General features: G+C 39.8%; 4 protein-coding genes across 7 annotated transcripts; 3 read left to right on the top strand and 1 right to left on the bottom strand.

The window, feature by feature from the left end:
* Nucleotides 1-837: 837 nt before the first annotated feature.
* RB195_001043 (uncharacterized protein) lies at nucleotides 838-1145 on the bottom strand (the record flags this gene model as incomplete). The annotated part of the gene is made up of 2 exons (XM_064197639.1): nucleotides 838-976; nucleotides 1030-1145. The coding sequence occupies 2 exons, from the start codon at nucleotides 1143-1145 to the stop codon at nucleotides 838-840; spliced, it is 255 nt and encodes an 84-aa protein (XP_064053520.1).
* Nucleotides 1146-2547: 1402 nt separating this feature from the next.
* On the top strand, nucleotides 2548-4098 carry RB195_001044 (uncharacterized protein; the record flags this gene model as incomplete). The annotated part of the gene is made up of 4 exons (XM_013437618.1): nucleotides 2548-2802; nucleotides 2925-3074; nucleotides 3269-3371; nucleotides 3851-4098. 4 exons carry the CDS (start codon nucleotides 2548-2550, stop codon nucleotides 4096-4098), a joined length of 756 nt encoding a protein of 251 aa, XP_013293072.1.
* Nucleotides 4099-4350: 252 nt separating this feature from the next.
* Nucleotides 4351-6392, top strand: RB195_001045 (uncharacterized protein; the record flags this gene model as incomplete). The annotated part of the gene is made up of 6 exons (XM_064197640.1): nucleotides 4351-4481; nucleotides 4586-4679; nucleotides 4768-4905; nucleotides 5001-5162; nucleotides 6134-6276; nucleotides 6341-6392. The coding sequence occupies 6 exons, from the start codon at nucleotides 4351-4353 to the stop codon at nucleotides 6390-6392; spliced, it is 720 nt and encodes a 239-aa protein (XP_064053521.1).
* A 167-nt stretch (nucleotides 6393-6559) lies between these two features.
* On the top strand, nucleotides 6560-15577 carry RB195_001046 (uncharacterized protein; the record flags this gene model as incomplete). 4 transcript variants are annotated; one of them, XM_064197643.1, is made up of 27 exons in its annotated part: nucleotides 6560-6670; nucleotides 6762-6883; nucleotides 6948-7032; nucleotides 7554-7698; nucleotides 7799-7856; nucleotides 7916-8087; nucleotides 8169-8337; nucleotides 8398-8489; nucleotides 8552-8647; nucleotides 8844-8930; nucleotides 8985-9082; nucleotides 9134-9209; nucleotides 10209-10313; nucleotides 10373-10477; nucleotides 10632-10772; nucleotides 10825-10953; nucleotides 12893-13014; nucleotides 13154-13297; nucleotides 13378-13442; nucleotides 13507-13647; nucleotides 13734-13856; nucleotides 13968-14091; nucleotides 14332-14457; nucleotides 14839-15010; nucleotides 15067-15169; nucleotides 15222-15391; nucleotides 15464-15577. In XM_064197643.1, 27 exons carry the CDS (start codon nucleotides 6560-6562, stop codon nucleotides 15575-15577), a joined length of 3195 nt encoding a protein of 1064 aa, XP_064053522.1. The 4 variants fall into 4 exon arrangements, with proteins under 4 accessions (XP_064053522.1, XP_064053523.1, XP_013293076.2 ...); XM_064197641.1 differs by lacking the exons at nucleotides 10209-10313; nucleotides 10373-10477; nucleotides 10632-10772; ... (10 more) ...; nucleotides 15222-15391; nucleotides 15464-15577 and having other exon boundaries at nucleotides 9134-9224; XM_064197642.1 differs by lacking the exons at nucleotides 6560-6670; nucleotides 6762-6883; nucleotides 6948-7032; ... (12 more) ...; nucleotides 10825-10953; nucleotides 12893-13014 and having other exon boundaries at nucleotides 13155-13297.
* Between the last annotated feature and the right edge of the window lie 510 nt (nucleotides 15578-16087).

Raw genomic sequence — 16087 nt, forward strand, 5'->3', positions numbered from 1 at the left:
ACATTTCTTTATTTAATTAAAATTCCTAGTGGGTCTGTTCAGAATTTGACTAATTTCTGCTTCTACTTTTTGTATTAGAGAAGTGCTGTGCCTTCTGTGATATGCGTATAATCTGCTCTGCATATTCTTCTTTTGTTAAATGAATTGTTACATGTTCACTTAATTATACTAATGTTGGCTATCTTGTTAAGCTATATGTACATCTCTTCTCCGTATTAGAAATCACGAGTTCCAAGTTAGTCAGAACGAATTGTAGTCTTCAAATTGCGGGCTTCTTTCCACTCGCTAATAAATTTTCGTTATATGTTCATATTCTTGTTGTTTTCTATTATAACACTATACATTAGTTTAGTGAAGTACCTCTGATCTTCATGTAATTTCAACAGACTTTATGTTTATCCCATTGACAAAAGAAAGTAGTGTACGTGTATTCCTTTTGACCTGTATTTGACTTCGAAGGGGTCTGTAATCTTTCACCTTTCTCCGCATTTTGCATCTTCGTAAGCATTTCTTTGTCTTGCTTTTCATCTACGGGTGATTCACTTGTCAGATCGTCAAGAGGTTTTTCCTTATTGACGCTGCTGTAAACACCCTTACATACATTTGAAAAACAAACTTGATAACGATAATGATAAATGGTGTACTGTACAACACTCTAATGCTCACCTAGATACTTAGATGACCCGTCTTTTGTGAACGGAGTTGTTTCGCTCTTTATCGTCATCAAAGATGTTCCCAAGTTTCGTGACTGACGTTGACAGCGTCTTTGAGGTGCAACTGTATACAACTGAGCTCTAAGCTGGTCGTCGGCGGTCTCCCTCGAGGGCGTTTGGCATTTCATGGGACACCTGGCTCCCCTTTCGATATATATTTCACTGGGTCGGGAAGACGGGACATTTCTCTTGAATCGGAGCTGCGGAGACGGGCTAGGTATTGTGTGCGCCGGTTAAACATCAGAAGACGTTTGTCCAGGGCTCTAAGTAGTGAGTAGTAGGTAGCTTCCTAGAAGTGGCAGCGGTGTCTGCTCACGTCTCTGCAGAAGACTGGAAGAACTGTTGAGTCGAACAAATGGGCACAGAGATCGTGTCCATCGGTTGCTCCTCGGCGTCCCTGACAGGTGCGAATGCTGCCCACACTGCTCTCATCCTTCTACACAGTTCTTCCTTCAAGTCATTCTCCATATTTACAGAACGAGGAGGTATGTGTATGACGAAGTTTCCACGCTTTGGGAGCCTTCAATTTGTACTATTCCCTCCTTGCAGTGGGCATTCTTCGTGAACTGTATCTTCTTCTGTTTATTCGCAGTCCTATTATCTTCTCTGCTCCTTTAATTCTTTGAGCGTCGTCTCTGCTTCACTGGTACTTCATTGGTAAGAAAAGAGAATGATATCGTCCGCAAAACGAAGGTTCGAGAGGAATCTTTCGTCAACACGTATGCCCCTTTCTTCCCAGGAAAGTGATTTCATTATCCATTGCAATGCAGCCATGAACAGCTTCGGCGATATAGTATGGCCTTGCCGCACCCCTCCCCCCCCCTTTCCAATGGGTATGGTGAGAGGGCGCTGGAAAAGCTGTATCCTAATCGTGCACCGTTCGTAGCAATTGGCTACTGTCCTCACATACGACGCGTCCACACCTTGATCGACCAGCGCTGACAGTATTGCATTCGTTTCTACGCTGTCGAAAGCTTTGTCATACTCGACGAAGGTTAGAACAAGAGGCAGGTGGTATTCCCGGCAAACCTCTATGACCCTCGACACGAGCTGGATGTGGTCAATGCGGCTGAACCCTTGACGGAATCCAGCTTGTTCTTGAGGCTGCGCTTCACCCAGCGTCTTAGATATGCGCCTGAGAATGATTTTAGTGGAAACTTTATATAAAACACTCAGGTAAGAATATCGGACGGCAGTTTCGAAGGGCCTCTCGGTCACCCTTCCCATGAATGAGAACGGTTTGTGAAATCTTTCACTGGTCTGGAATCCTTCCTGAAGATAGGATGTGATGTGCACCGCTAGAACTACATGAAGCGGATGACCGCCAGCCCGAAGAAAGTCTGCTGATTTCATTCCTAGGATGCTCTGATTGTTTTACTTTTTCAGCAGTCAACGTCCTGCTATTGAATAAATATGAAGAATTATCAGCACTGTGCTGCTGTGCTTTCCTGGTATAACCAAAAATAGAAGATGAACTAGATTCCAATTCTTTCCCAAAGTCTTGGCCTCGTAGAATTGAGTCGTATGGTAGTCTTGGGCAAATGACCAGGATTGTTGTCTCACCTTTGTTTTCGCTAGCTTTGTCCGCCTTCTTCAGAGCCAAAGGCACGTGTATTCTTTATCTTTAGGCGCTTTTGTCGTACAGCTGCAATGTTAGCCGACCACCGGTGGTTAGAGTTGTGCCGCTAGTATTAACTAATGAGAATAATTTCTTTTCAAATCCTCACGAAACAACCTGGGAATTTCTTGATACAACATTAGCTCGTTAGGCACAGTGATGAATTCTTCATCCTTCTCCAAATTTTGTTTTTTATTATGGGAAACGTCTGAACACATGGCCAAAGGGACGCGAAATCGTCGAAAGGTGGATCCCATTAAACGCAACAAAGACGACGAATACGAAGGTGTTGGACCTTCTTCACCAACATGCTCCGAACGGTCTGAAAACGGAGATCAATCAAGCGTGGAGGGATCTTGTGATGAGGATGATATTGAGATGCCGTGCAAACTAGCAATGTATGACTTCAATCAATGCGATCCTAAGAGATGTTCAGGGAGAAAGTTATTGCGTGCTGGACTTATTAGCGAGGTAAGTCATCCTTCCTCTCTCGCACCAAGCATACTTCAGAGACCCGATCGCGAGCGTATGCCAGGAGTCACTGCTCTTCTATCCAAATCGTTACCTCTCTAAAGTGTTAAGCTTTGGCTTAGGTCCGTCTCGGCGCACGTTTTCCTGGTTTGGTTCTGAGTCCAACAGGAGAAACGACGCTTGCTCCGTCTGATCGCGACTTCATTGATCATCACGGTCTAGGTGTGGTTGACTGTTCATGGAAAGAAGTTGAAAGGACTCCTCTCCACAAGGTTTGTTGGAATTTTGTTTCCAAAAGTATATCGACCTTAAATAATTAGTTATTCGTGTGCACGCCGATGTTAAAGTTGTTAATAAATTCAATGTTAAAGTTTAAGAAGCTTGAGTTTAGTCTTTGATTTTAACTCGTGTAGAACTCGTTTCCAGCTCGCTCTCATTCGCCACCTTTCTCAACAAACATATTTAGGTCAGAGCTCCTGAGCATCGATTACTACCTTACCTTGTGGCTGCGAATTCAGTGAACTACGGTCGACCATGTCATCTGACATGTGCAGAAGCCATGGCTGCAGGTAACAGTCGTTCTTTCGTGAGAATTTGGAGTAGTATAGTTGGAATTTATTCGTTGTGTTTGTTGGTTGCCTTCGTTTATGCAAGGGATATTATTTGTAATGTTGCTGTATACATCCGTATATGCGGAGTAACCTAAATTGGGAGCCTTTACATTGATGATGAATGTTTAAAGATACAAAATTCGAGATGAAGCAGACTGCACTTCTCTCAGACGACACGGTGCCGTTGCGTCGGCAGCTATGCTCGAAACGTTGCGGTGGAGTGTAGCGGTTAGCATCGAAGGAACATCTTTGCTAGATGGTCCCACCTCGATTCCAACCGCATTCTCCACCCCGTCGTTTCAAGCGCAGCCGTTTACGCAACTGCACTGTGCCTTATGTCGTTTTGACCTTACTATGCAATGATGCTGCACAAGTAAGGTCAGGCGTCATTGTCGTTATCGAGCGCTCAATCAATATAGTTACACCTCATTTTTAAGGTCTGTATATTATCGGCCACATTCAAGCTGCAGAACGCATAATGAAGCAATTTTCATGGGGACCACATTTCATTGAGCTCAATCGTGAGCTACTGGATATGTACGCTAGCTGTGGCACACATGAAGAAATTATCCAGAAACAAACTGAATACTTGAATAAACTGGACAAGGAAGCTGAGGACTGTCGTAATAGGGAGATTGATTTGCCACCAAGTGGGAGCGAATCTGAAGAGGAGGAAGAATCCTAACTAATTATTCCTATTTTTGTTCGTAATGCTTCTTTATTTTTGTGGTATATCTTTTTTCACATCTTCAATGTTCATGTAAAATCTTCATGAACTTCTCCACGGTCTAACTCTTCTTCCTTAACGGATGCTTCTTGTGTTTCGCTCATATTATTTCTTCAATTTTCTTATTAAAAAGTTGTTGATGGTCTTTGATCGGCTTTCTTGGATAATTTCGCTGAAATATTTCTTAGCAAATAAAGTATTTTGCAGGTAATGGATTTTGAAAATCAAGAGTTTGAATCCGGCTTCCATTACGAAATTCAAAACGATGGAATGCGCCAAGGTGCAGAAGCTCGAATTTACATGTGTACTTATCTCGGAAAGCCAGCTATAATGAAAGAAAGGTGAGTGGTACCCAGAAATTTGAACCAAAATTATAATGCTAGTAATATGAATGCTGTAAACTTTGAAGCGCAATACCTCTATTACTGAAAGAGTTTTATGATAGGTTCGTTAAGAAGTATCGTCACTCTGCACTCGATCATCGTTTGAACAAGGTTAGAATGCGAAATGAACTAAAAGGAATGGTGAAAGCACAGGAGGTTTATTCTATTCTGTCTTTATACGAGATCCGTGGCTTGGGGTAGTCTTCCATTTCTGAATCACACGATCAATTCAACCCCTTTGCAGCTGGGCATTCCCACTCCCACCATTTTCTTTGTTGACAGCCACAAAAATCGAATAATAATGGAAAGAATTGAAGGATGTACAGCTAACCATTGGATAGAATCAAGAAGACTTAGTGAGAACAGTTCTGAACAGTTTTTGGTACCGTTCTATCACATATATTTATTTGCGTACTTCTTTCTCATTGTTTTTGTTTCTTTATACTTCTTTTGATCCATATTTATTTTCATTTCTAGTCTGATAACATGGAATTTGGCAATGCACTGGGAGAGGCAATTGCTAAAATGCATCTCGGAAATCTTGTACATGGCGACCTCACGACTTCGAATGTTATCTTGAAAGATGACAATTTTAGAAGGCCTATTTTCATTGATTTTGGACTTGCTTCATTGGGGAAGGTAAAATTATCAAATTATTGTTTATTTTTTATTTTACTGTTTATCAAATTATTCTATAGTTGACATATTAGTTCTATAGTAGACAACTGGGTTACTCTCTTAAAAGCAGAGATCAAACCTTCTATTCAATTTAACACATGCAAAGCGTGCAGTGCAGCGATGGGAGTTTTGCACGGTTGAAGTTTCGAAACCTCCATCTTAGCCAACGGAGTTTTCGATCCTCCGGTTTGATAGATTGGTAATGGGCTGGTCTCGAATTTGAAAGAGCGCTGATACATTGGGTGGTCGCTGCTAATCAGTTGTACGGGCCACTTACAGATTCATAGAAAAAGTGGCTAACCACTTTACCCTACTTTTTGTTTTGCCCAGCGATGTAATCACTTTTGTTGCCGATTTTCTGGTTGCTTCTTTTTTGCACTCTTTTCTGCACAATTGTGGTTTTGAATAATGCTTTGTTGGTGTTATTAAGCGTATTTTCTTTCTATTTGAGCCGAACTTCGTTCCTTACTATTTTTTAAAATAATGTGTCCACTTTATATGTTTGTTTTCCTAATGATGTCCTTGTTTTTTTTTTCCCATGCATAATCTGGCTTAGAATTACTTTTCACGCAAGTACTCACGAAAATTGATCTTCATTTCTTACCATATGTAGGTGGTGTACACCTTCTCTGGATGCAGCACTTGTCTCCTTTCTCTCGTATTCTCTTTGATTCCGCTTTCTGTTTCAAACAACGATACAAATACCCTGACTTCTTTTCAAATTCAAATCACTATTGTTTTAGCTTCCGTTGAATATTTTCATGTTAGAGACTGTAAGATTTTGCGAAGTTAGAGTGACATTCTTTCTACCTAACACTATGCGTTTTGCGTTTTTTCGAAGTCTGATTTCTTTACCAACTGATACAACATTTTTTCATTCTTAAACATCAAAGGTTTATCAACTCTACCTCTAAAAATTGTTTTATATGCAGGTTTTACCAGAGGACAAAGGTGTAGATCTCTATGTATTGGAAAGAGCAATGATCAGTACTCACATCGATTCTGAACAAGTGTTCGAAAGTGTATTAGAAGGGTATAGAAGCTTCAACAATAAACAAGGAGATGCGGTGTTGAAGTAAGTGTTGTCCTCCATTTTGATTAATTAATTTCTATTATGTACCTATTGGTTCTTTTATTAGAAAGCTGGATGAGATTCGATTACGAGGACGGAAGCGAGATATGACTGGATAACTTTCATTGAGTTGTTTTTTGTGTATTTATGACATTGTTTCACTGTCCAAAAATATTTGCTTGGAATAAACCGGTCATTGTTATCTTCTCCAAACTTTTCTATGAGGATCGTCCTTTCTATTTATTTTTTGACAGAAGGGTATTGAACGTTTCAGTGATTTTCCAAGATGAAATGTGAGTCGGGTTCCGCCGTTAATTCCGCTACTGGAATTTCTGCTTCAAATATGAATGCGCTCTCTTCCTCCGGTCTTCTCAGTGGAGGGATGTATTTCACCCGGGTATTTTTCTTGTAAATGTTTTATTGCTAGCTATGCTAGTAGTGTTATGACCACGTTATCGCGTCTGCTATTTTTTAAGCAATGTTTTCAGGTTGATGTTTTACCGGACAGATTCAACGTAGATGCCTTCAACCTTAGCGATATTTTGCAAATTATACGCCCACAGCTCTCCATTCATTTCAATTTTATGATAGACATAGAGTGGTTACTTCAGTGAGTTTCTTGAAAGGAAAATTAGCGTTTTCTTCTTTGTCGAACATTAGATTTTGCTGTTCAGACAATATCCTGCACCATGTAGAGGTTCTCCTATAATTTGTGTTGTCGGAGAGAAAATGGGAACTGACAAGAAAAGTTTGCAAGCGGTGAGTAGCCACGGCGATCTGTTCTCTGCTGGATGTTTTAAACTCCTATGTTTCTCTTCAGACAGGTATATTTTTTGTGGTCGTATAAAATAAAACTAGTGCATCACAAAAAAACATCTTTAGTGTGTTCATTCTAAGGAGGACACAGATACTAGGAAGTAGGTTATCTTCATGCATCCTTGTTATCATTTAAGGAGTGTTGTACCAGATTCCTACTTAGGTGCTCATTTTCTTCGAAAAGATGCGTACCTACTACGTAACGTTAGTAATTAATACTTTAAACTCTTTTTTATACTTTTTAACCCTTTTCACTCTTTTCAGTATCGGCACTCTGACTGGAAGTCCGTGCCCATCTTTCTTCCAGTGATTCATTAATTTTACTGAACAAAATTCATCTAGTTGACACTCTTATTTATTCAACTCTGTTGCTAGGTGTTGAACTTGTAAAACAATCAAATCCTTAGACGCGGTTGTTAAAGATTAACAATATTCCCGAGTGTGTCTAAGCATCTTCTTTGCAGGAAGTTGATGTCAATAAATGGAGTAATGTTTCCGTTCTTGGTGCCACCCTTCCTATACCCTTTGGCACCCATCATACTAAGTTGTCTATTTTCGAATCCGAAACAAAGTTGCATGTTGTTGTATCAACCGCAAATCTTATAGAAGGTATCTCTTAGAAACATACTTCATGAACTTAGTTACATACCAGATCAATAGAAAAGGAGTTGAATTATTTTGTTGAACGAATGATGTTTGGAGTTTTTAGGTGACTGGGATCAAAAGACACAGTGTTTTTATTACGCGACTGGGACATTCTCTGACGGGTCATTACATTTGCTACGATAACAGCATAAATTTTGAGTGAAATCGTCACTATGTTCAGTGATACCACCGAAAATGAATTCGCCAATGATTTGTGCGACTACCTAGCTGAGTATCATCTGCCTGATATCACTTACTGGATAGATCGTATTAGAAATTCCGAGTTCACTGGTATTTCTGATCGCTTGTTGTTCTCCGTGCCAGGATATCACAAAAGTTCCCGCATTAGCAAGGTTAGCGAAGACTGTGACGACGACGACGACGTTTTGGCTAAGTGAAAGCTGTGTACGTATAATTTTTGTTGCACTCTTCAGTTTGGTCATCCTTCTCTTCTTCGCCTTTTGGGCGACCGCCCGACACCAAAAGAAGATGCGCGTCGATTGTTCCTTGCACAGTGCAGCTCAATTGGTTCGCTAGGAGATAAACGAGAGGCATGGCTTCTTCCCCAGTTCTTGCATTCCTTGCAAGGAGGAAAGAGTCTAGGTGTTTTAGAGAAAGTTTTAGGACGTAGTCCTTTATTTATCCTATTTTAGCCCTATTTAGTGTTTTCGCGACTTTTCCTCATATATCCTTGCGTAGAGGATGTGAGACACTCTCTAGAAGGTTACAGCGCTGGGGATTCTCTACCTTATCAGGTGTTTATCAGGTTATATGCATCATCGACCCACTGAAATATTTCTTTTCAAAAATGTGCTAGGAATCTACATCTAAACGGCAACCATGGCTAAGGGAGATCATGTGCAAATGGAGAAGTGAAGGAAAGGGTCGTACTAAGGCCATGCCGCATGTAAAGGTGAGTTAATTGAGCCTTTGCATTAAAACTTCTTTCTCTATTCAAATATATCAACACAGATTGTTTCACATGTGTAATGTATGTCGAAAATTACTTGTATTATTTTTCTGACGATTTTACGACATTTTTCCGTCATTTATTAGGATTTGTATGTTGCATATGCCTTTTGTTTCTGGCTTCGTTTTTTTTTTTGTAGACGTATACGGAAATCGTAGATGGTGTCCCGCAATGGATTTTAATAACTAGTGCAAATCTTTCAAAAGCAGCTTGGGGCGATTTTCAGGTATCGATCCAATCGTTTTCCTTTCAGTAGTTTATTCCTTATTCATCTCTACAGAAAAACAAAACTCAACTAATGGTGCGTTCGTATGAACTTGGTGTGCTAATTATGGATCCAGAGCGAATTAAATTGCCATATGACTATCCTGTAGTAAAGTGGGTGACAGTCGTTATTGCTTCTGCTAAAATTTGGATTTGGTAGTTTAGATATAGTCAGAAAGATGACCCATGGATATGTGACATGTCATACACAGAAGCGGACAGCCACGGAAGGCAGTGGATTGTCAGCCGAAGGTAGATCTACAGAGCAGCTCAAACTTGTTGGCACAAAGACTTTATCCATGATATTGGGCAGCTCCTCATCAATTTAAGAAAGTAGTGACAGATCTCGGCAGTGCGTTGTATTTAGAACAGATCTTACATTTCTTCAAAGTTTGAGCGCGACACTCAAACTTTTGGATCATGTTTAGGACGCATTACAAATGGTCTAATGTCTTTTATAATGAAAGGAATAAGAAATAGTAGTAAAATTGTTTCAACCCCCACATTTACTTTGTGGCTCACCTTTCATCTCCTTATGAGGTTCGAAATAATGTGTAATATAAGGTGGCGATTGTGAGAACAAAGCGCAGTTGGGATTTTTTTGCCACGATGAATTGTGAACCATACTGACGCCATGGTTTAGGGCAATTAAGTGCATAATAACGCCTAACATTTGGGTTCTCATCTCATTGACAATTTGTGAATTCTCGAACAATTTTCTTCCACACATGAATAGGCCCAATCACAGGTTGTTATGTTAAACTTGTCAGCACATACATTTTCTCAGGGAACTTCTAATCTAGTGATTTCACAAAGTCTTTGTGGCAACTTGTTTGTAGAAATTTGTTGTTGTTCTACGAGTTTCTGTTTTCCTTTTTTCATTAGATCTCATGTGTGTCTGTTCTAATAATACTTGCTATTCTATGAGGTCATTCTTCTTCAACATTTGCAAGTTTTATGGTTTACTGTAATTATCATGATTTACTGGAATTACCTGCTTTGAAGATGTTAAATTCATTCTCTGCTCATGTTTTCTTCTGTACCTATAAACGTTTTATCCTTGTTTCATGTTATAAATTTATCTAATTGGAAATTCCTCATTCTAGTCCATTCTGTTGTGCGTCGTTGCAACATTATCACATTCTCAAGCCAGTTCCTTATTATATAGATGTGCTCCACCTCCATCCGAGGTGAAAAAGATTCGAAGGTTCTTTCTTACGGGGATATTGTCTTGTATCAGTCTGATGTAAATACGTTGTTACCGGGTGTCTGGCTCAATGACAACATAATATCGTTTGCTTGCGAATTTTTGCTGGATAACGCGCCTGTTGAATTAAAGCAGCAAGTTAGTTTTTCATTATTTTCACTGATATAACTAATGTGCATAGTTGTTGCTTAATTTAGGTTGCTATTATTGGCGCTGCTTCTTGCGAACTGATCAGATATTCTGGTGATGAGACAGTGATCCGTGAGATCTTTACATCTTTGGATTTCTTCAACAAAGACAAGGTTGCTTTGCTACTTTTGCTGGTCTTCGGTTTCGCTTTTCAGATTCTGTCTGCTTGTTGAATTTTCGCACAACGTATGTATTGTTGTGAAAAACGAAAACAAAGCCACACCTTTTTGCATAGAAAATAAACCGCAAATAATAGTGTACGTTAAGATCCTTTTCGTTCTTAACGACCGCGAAGACCCGACAATTGTGGGAGGTTTCCATTGGTCGCTACTTATTCTTGAAAGGAGGGCAGCTCACTTTCGTTATTATGACAGTACTAATCCTGCAAAGGTTACTGTTGCGAAACAGGTAAAAAGATCTTTACCTTTCTGTTGTCTAGTCCAAACGTTTTGATTTCCAGCTGATGAGTATCGTTACTCAATTTTTGGACACAAAGGATGTCACTTTCACCGTAGAAGATTGTCCGCAGCAACATAACAGCTTTGATTGTGGGATGTACGTAATAGAGTTCGTTCGACGTGCATTGAAGGTAAGTTGGAATTTGTCCTGGTGTCTTAAAATTAAGTTAAAGTAAACAAGAAAATTAGTTTTCCATTTTTCTCATAGTTCCGATCAATCGTAACTTATGCAATTACACCTCCGTAAGTGATATTTAATTGTCTCTCGTCAATTCACAGTCGATTTTTGGTCATGGTTCTGGTTTTGCATTTCCAGTTGTTCATGCTCATAGCTTCGCGTATAAAATTCTGATCGCTACCTGCTCTCGGTAGCCTGCACTGAACGCAATTGGGCATTTGAGTATACGTTCTGGGCACGCACGAGCTATATAACTTGTAAATTATATGATGGGATTAACCCACATACCACAAAAAAGAGCTGCTGTCCAACACACTGCTAAAGTCCAACCCAAAGAGGTCAAATACCTAGAGCTTGGGTGGAATGTTTGGTTACAACATTCCGTTTCGTTGAACTTCCGAACACTGTCCATCTGAGGTACTCGGATTACTCGGTGTCGAAAGGGTTCGTCGATTCAGACTTCAAGACTCGCCGGATATGAAACAGTGACGAATAGACGGATTCTGTGGGACCTTCTGCTGTGCATCGAAGTCTGGACAGAGCCGTGCTCAAGGACGAAACGCCTCGGCGAAGATGCGGGCAACCGTGTTAAACCGTAGCACCCATCTGTAGGTTAAGTAAGGCGTACTTACAGCCGCAGGCCACAATCCAGTTTGAAGTTAAAATTGTCGTAAATATGGTTGATTCTGTGGATTCCGAGTAACACAGTTCTTTAACGAGTCTGAAGATCCAACTTCTCCTGCGAAAGATGGGTAGCGCGACAGTAGTTGAAATTCGGGGAGAAAACGTGTTTACGAATTGTTTTCAAGTTTGTGCACTTAAGTGCTGAAACCTAATACATTACCTTGATGAAAGTCTGTAAGTGCTGTACTAGCGGATGATAATAACTTCGACGTGATGATCTCTCTCATCCGACCTGAGAATGCAAACGACTTTGCCATGCTTAGGAGTATGCAGAAGAAAAGGTGGAACTCGAGCCTCAGAATTTGAATTCAGTCTGTTCTTTTATGGTTTTCAAAGTGTTATTTAATGGAGCATTGATTGAATGGAGCAGCAGCAATGGGCGACGGCTACATCCCGCTGATACCTCATCCCTTTTCCTCTCATTCACCATCCGAAAGACAATCAAGAGAGAATTGGAGTTTGCTCAATGGGAACTTCTAGAATCGAACTTGTGATTCTTTTGAAAGTCAAAATTTTTTGTCCCCCTAAAGATATGTCCCTTTGACAATCTCCTTTAGCAGTACCTCTCACGTTTTGAATATATATATATATATATATATATATATATAATGCTATATAATAACGGGCTTTGTCTGTCACGTGTGGTGTGTGTGTGCCGGCTGAATTCGGACGTCCAGACTTTCGGTGCTGTTCGCTTCCTCGCCTTTGCTGATGAATGAAAATTAATAGTAGTGGCATTTTCTGTATATAATATAATATTATATTATTAATAATATAATATGATATTATATTATATCTCATGTTTTTAATCAGTGCAAATTTTTGTAGAACATTTATATTATCGCATTTCTGTATTTATTAGCTCATCATTCCTATCATTCTCGATAGATTACTCCTCGCTATCTCGGTTTGTTCCACTAGTACACGGTTAAAACCAGTCTCCAACTCGAAACAACAAAAAACAATGCGATGTATAGGCAAAAAAGGTTCCATGCATGAATACAGTGCTGTCTGAAACAAAACGTTTGCAACATAGTTTTTTGCTTCTTTTATTTTTCATCTCGTGACATCTTAACTATCATTCTAATTTTATTTTACTTATGTCACACTATCATTATTTATGCCTTCTAGCTTTATGAATGTTTCTCTACTTAAACCATCATGTTTGACTCCTTTGAAGCATTTCCGTGTACATTTAATTCTTCTAGCCGCCAAATGTGGATCTGCCTTCCCAGATTGATGCTAAGTACATCGAGATGGAACGACGTTTTTGGCTTGATGTCATCAGCTCATTGGCGACGGATTCAAAACATCAAAGCTTAATAATCTAGTATTAATTCTGCTCGCAAAATGAATAATGTATTTCTTTTTTGTCTTTTTTCTTGTTGGTATCACCACTGAAAAATACCTCTGTGCGCTTATATTTTCCGTGAGCCGTAGTAGGTTTGCTCTATTTATTTCTTTTACAGCATGATCACACCATCATTCAGTATAGCTCAAGATGATAAGCTGCTAGTGTTCACGATACGAGCGCCGTATGCTAAAATAGCTGATACCGAAATCGAATATGCTGATGACATTTTCATGTTCTCTGCACCACCTTATTACCTGAGGTGATCATTCTGTGGTCACCAAGTAACTATTGAACCGGAGAAGTTTAGTTGTGACACTTGAGCTGAGATATAAGTTATAGAGTCCATCTTCCGCGAGAAGTCGTTGATGACAATTCTGGATCTGCAAACTACGACTCCACACTTGGTACGCAAATACGATGAGAAAAAACCCTGAAATTTTTTAGCAACGTGCTTACAAATTTCTTCAGGCGAGTTTACCGTACGTGTACCAAAGAAGAATCCTGGAGAAAACTTCCCTGGACTTGATATGATCACTGAACTTCTAAATCCGCAAAGAAAAATATCAGCTCAAAAATTGGTTGAGGAAATCGTTGATGATGCTGACGAAGGTTAAAAAAATATTCTACCTAGTCTAGCGTAGCACCGCGGTGGTGTACTACGTAGGCTGCAACTTACATTAAAATAGTTGGCTCAGATGTCGAGGATGACAGCGAGTACTTTACCGAGCAGAAGATCACCGATGTACGCGTTGCATGCAGCGACGACTCCACCGGCAGTTGCAATTATGGTTTCGCTTGGAGAAGAAAGGGGATACTAGGTCAGAATTTCTTGTACATTGGTTTTATTTCATGGCAAGGAAGCTGCACTAAAGATGGCTCCCATACGAAAGGAACGCAGTAGCGCATTGAAAGTTTTTTTTTAATTCTAGGTCAACTAAGCAAAGAAATTGGAGGTCTTGTTGAGCTACCTGATCCGGAGAATTGTCCCATTCACGAAAGAGGCATCAAATGCACAGAGAAAGACGTGAAGTCGTTTGATCCAGAACGATACTTGTAAGTGTCTAAAGGTAACTTCACTCACTCTCACTTTTTATTGTAGTTATGGGGGGGGGGGGCGTTGTGCCCGGTCTGTTACCGCCTTGTGAACCTTCTCCCTCCGGGTTAATTGTACCACTTGTCTGGATAAAACACTACTTGACATCCTCCCCAGTCATTTGTACCGCGTTCCAAACCTACGATTATGAATTCCTACGCGTTCTCCGGTACAGTGACTTTAATATGGCAATAGTTAAGGCTGGATTTCTTGGATCCTGAAGAAAGCCTTCAGCATGCTATTCAATCCCAGTTTGGTCTTCAGTTAGATATTGACGCTGAAGATAGGAAACGACTCAAAGATTTCCCGAGAAAAAAGCTACCGAAGTATGTTTGTTGTTTTTCATTCTAATCTGTTCGTAGCTCTTTATAGTAATTATTTCTTCTCTGAAATGAAAACAGGGGCAAAGAAGACTCACAAACACTCCCAACGATTCTGTACCTCCTGTGATTCGTGATGTTGTTTCCTAAATTTGTCCTCTACTCTGTATTTGTCCCCATCTGTAGTCTCTGATTCTTTTGTCAGCTATAGTGCCAAGAAAACATTTTGCAACTTTTATCTTACAGAAATAAAACAAATTTTTCTGCCCACCAAATATCTCCACTTCTTGTGCTTTCCATCATTTTAATGTCAGCTTTCTCTTTGAGAGTATTTTGGGTAAACTTGGGTTTTCATTGAGAACATCAAAGCCTGAATAATTTTTCCAGGTTGTCACAAGAGGAACAGCGGCTGGTTGCTTTCTCTCTAATTGATATTGTGTTCGCATTTTCGTACGACTCAAGAATTAATGAATGGGAAGTATGCTGCGAAACGGGATGGAACATCGTCAAACTGTCGCCTAGTTTAAATTTTCTTTGTCAGTGGAAAAGCGCACACGAGGTACATTAGTTTTCCTTCACATATTTTCCTTGTGTTATTTTTATTTTCATTCGCAGGCGTTTACTAGTTGCGTAAGGCGATCGTTATGCTACCCACTGTACAGGAATTGGGATTTATCAGTGAAAGTTGTTGCCGACACTAAACACATCATACAGAGAGGTAACATTAAAGATCAGGTTAAGCATTTGTAACAGACCTCATGAGCATTTAGGACGGTCCGCTTTGTTACATATTTTGAGTAAGATCCACGGAGTGTTGATTAGCTCTGGAGAATTTCGTTACCTGTATAATGACCTCTTTATAACTGACTACTGCTTATGGATACAGTATGTTGATGAGGCAGTAATAAAAGCACTCCAGGAAGAAGTAGCCGAAATTCAGGTGATTTTTGAAAACTTTCAGATTTTGATCAATGTCATTTTCGCTTACGAAAAAGTCTTGATGAGTTTGCAGGTCCGGAAGTCAGATCTTGAGCTAGACCTTGAAGAGCTCGAGCTTGAAGGACGAATGGCGGCCATGAGAGTGAAGGAGCCTCAACAGCTCGACAGCGACGATGAACCAGAATAAATCTATCATTTCATTTATTCTAATTCAGCTATATTGTTAATGTGAGTTCTTGAGTTTTTCATTAATTAGAGTGTGAAATTTCACGAATGGCACTCATAAAAAGACTATTTTTTAAACTCCCATCGCCTTCTTTTTCACCTATTTCCGATGATTGGCCTCACTTTGTTTTGTTTTCTTGAAGTTATTCGGGTGTCTCTTTTTCCTTTTTATTTTCTTAAATTTTGAAACATGACTATTTCACTCATTTTTCTCGAAATACCCTTTTTTCCAAGTCGTTAACGGAGTCTTAGTTAGTTTTGATATTCATTGTTCGGTTCCTTGATAATTGGTCTTTCAATCTCTCTCTCTCTCTCTCTTCCCGAGAGCGATCAATCTTTGTGATGTTGTTTTTGTGGTGGAGATCCCAGCTGTAGCTGACATCATCCCCTCTGATCAACCGCATCACAAAGATTAATCGCGGCAATCCGAGGAACAATGAGCTTTGCGGTGACAAAATAGTGACGCGACAAC

This window comes from Necator americanus, chromosome IV, assembly GCF_031761385.1.
Source record: "Necator americanus strain Aroian chromosome IV, whole genome shotgun sequence".
Taxonomy (NCBI): domain Eukaryota; kingdom Metazoa; phylum Nematoda; class Chromadorea; order Rhabditida; family Ancylostomatidae; genus Necator; species Necator americanus.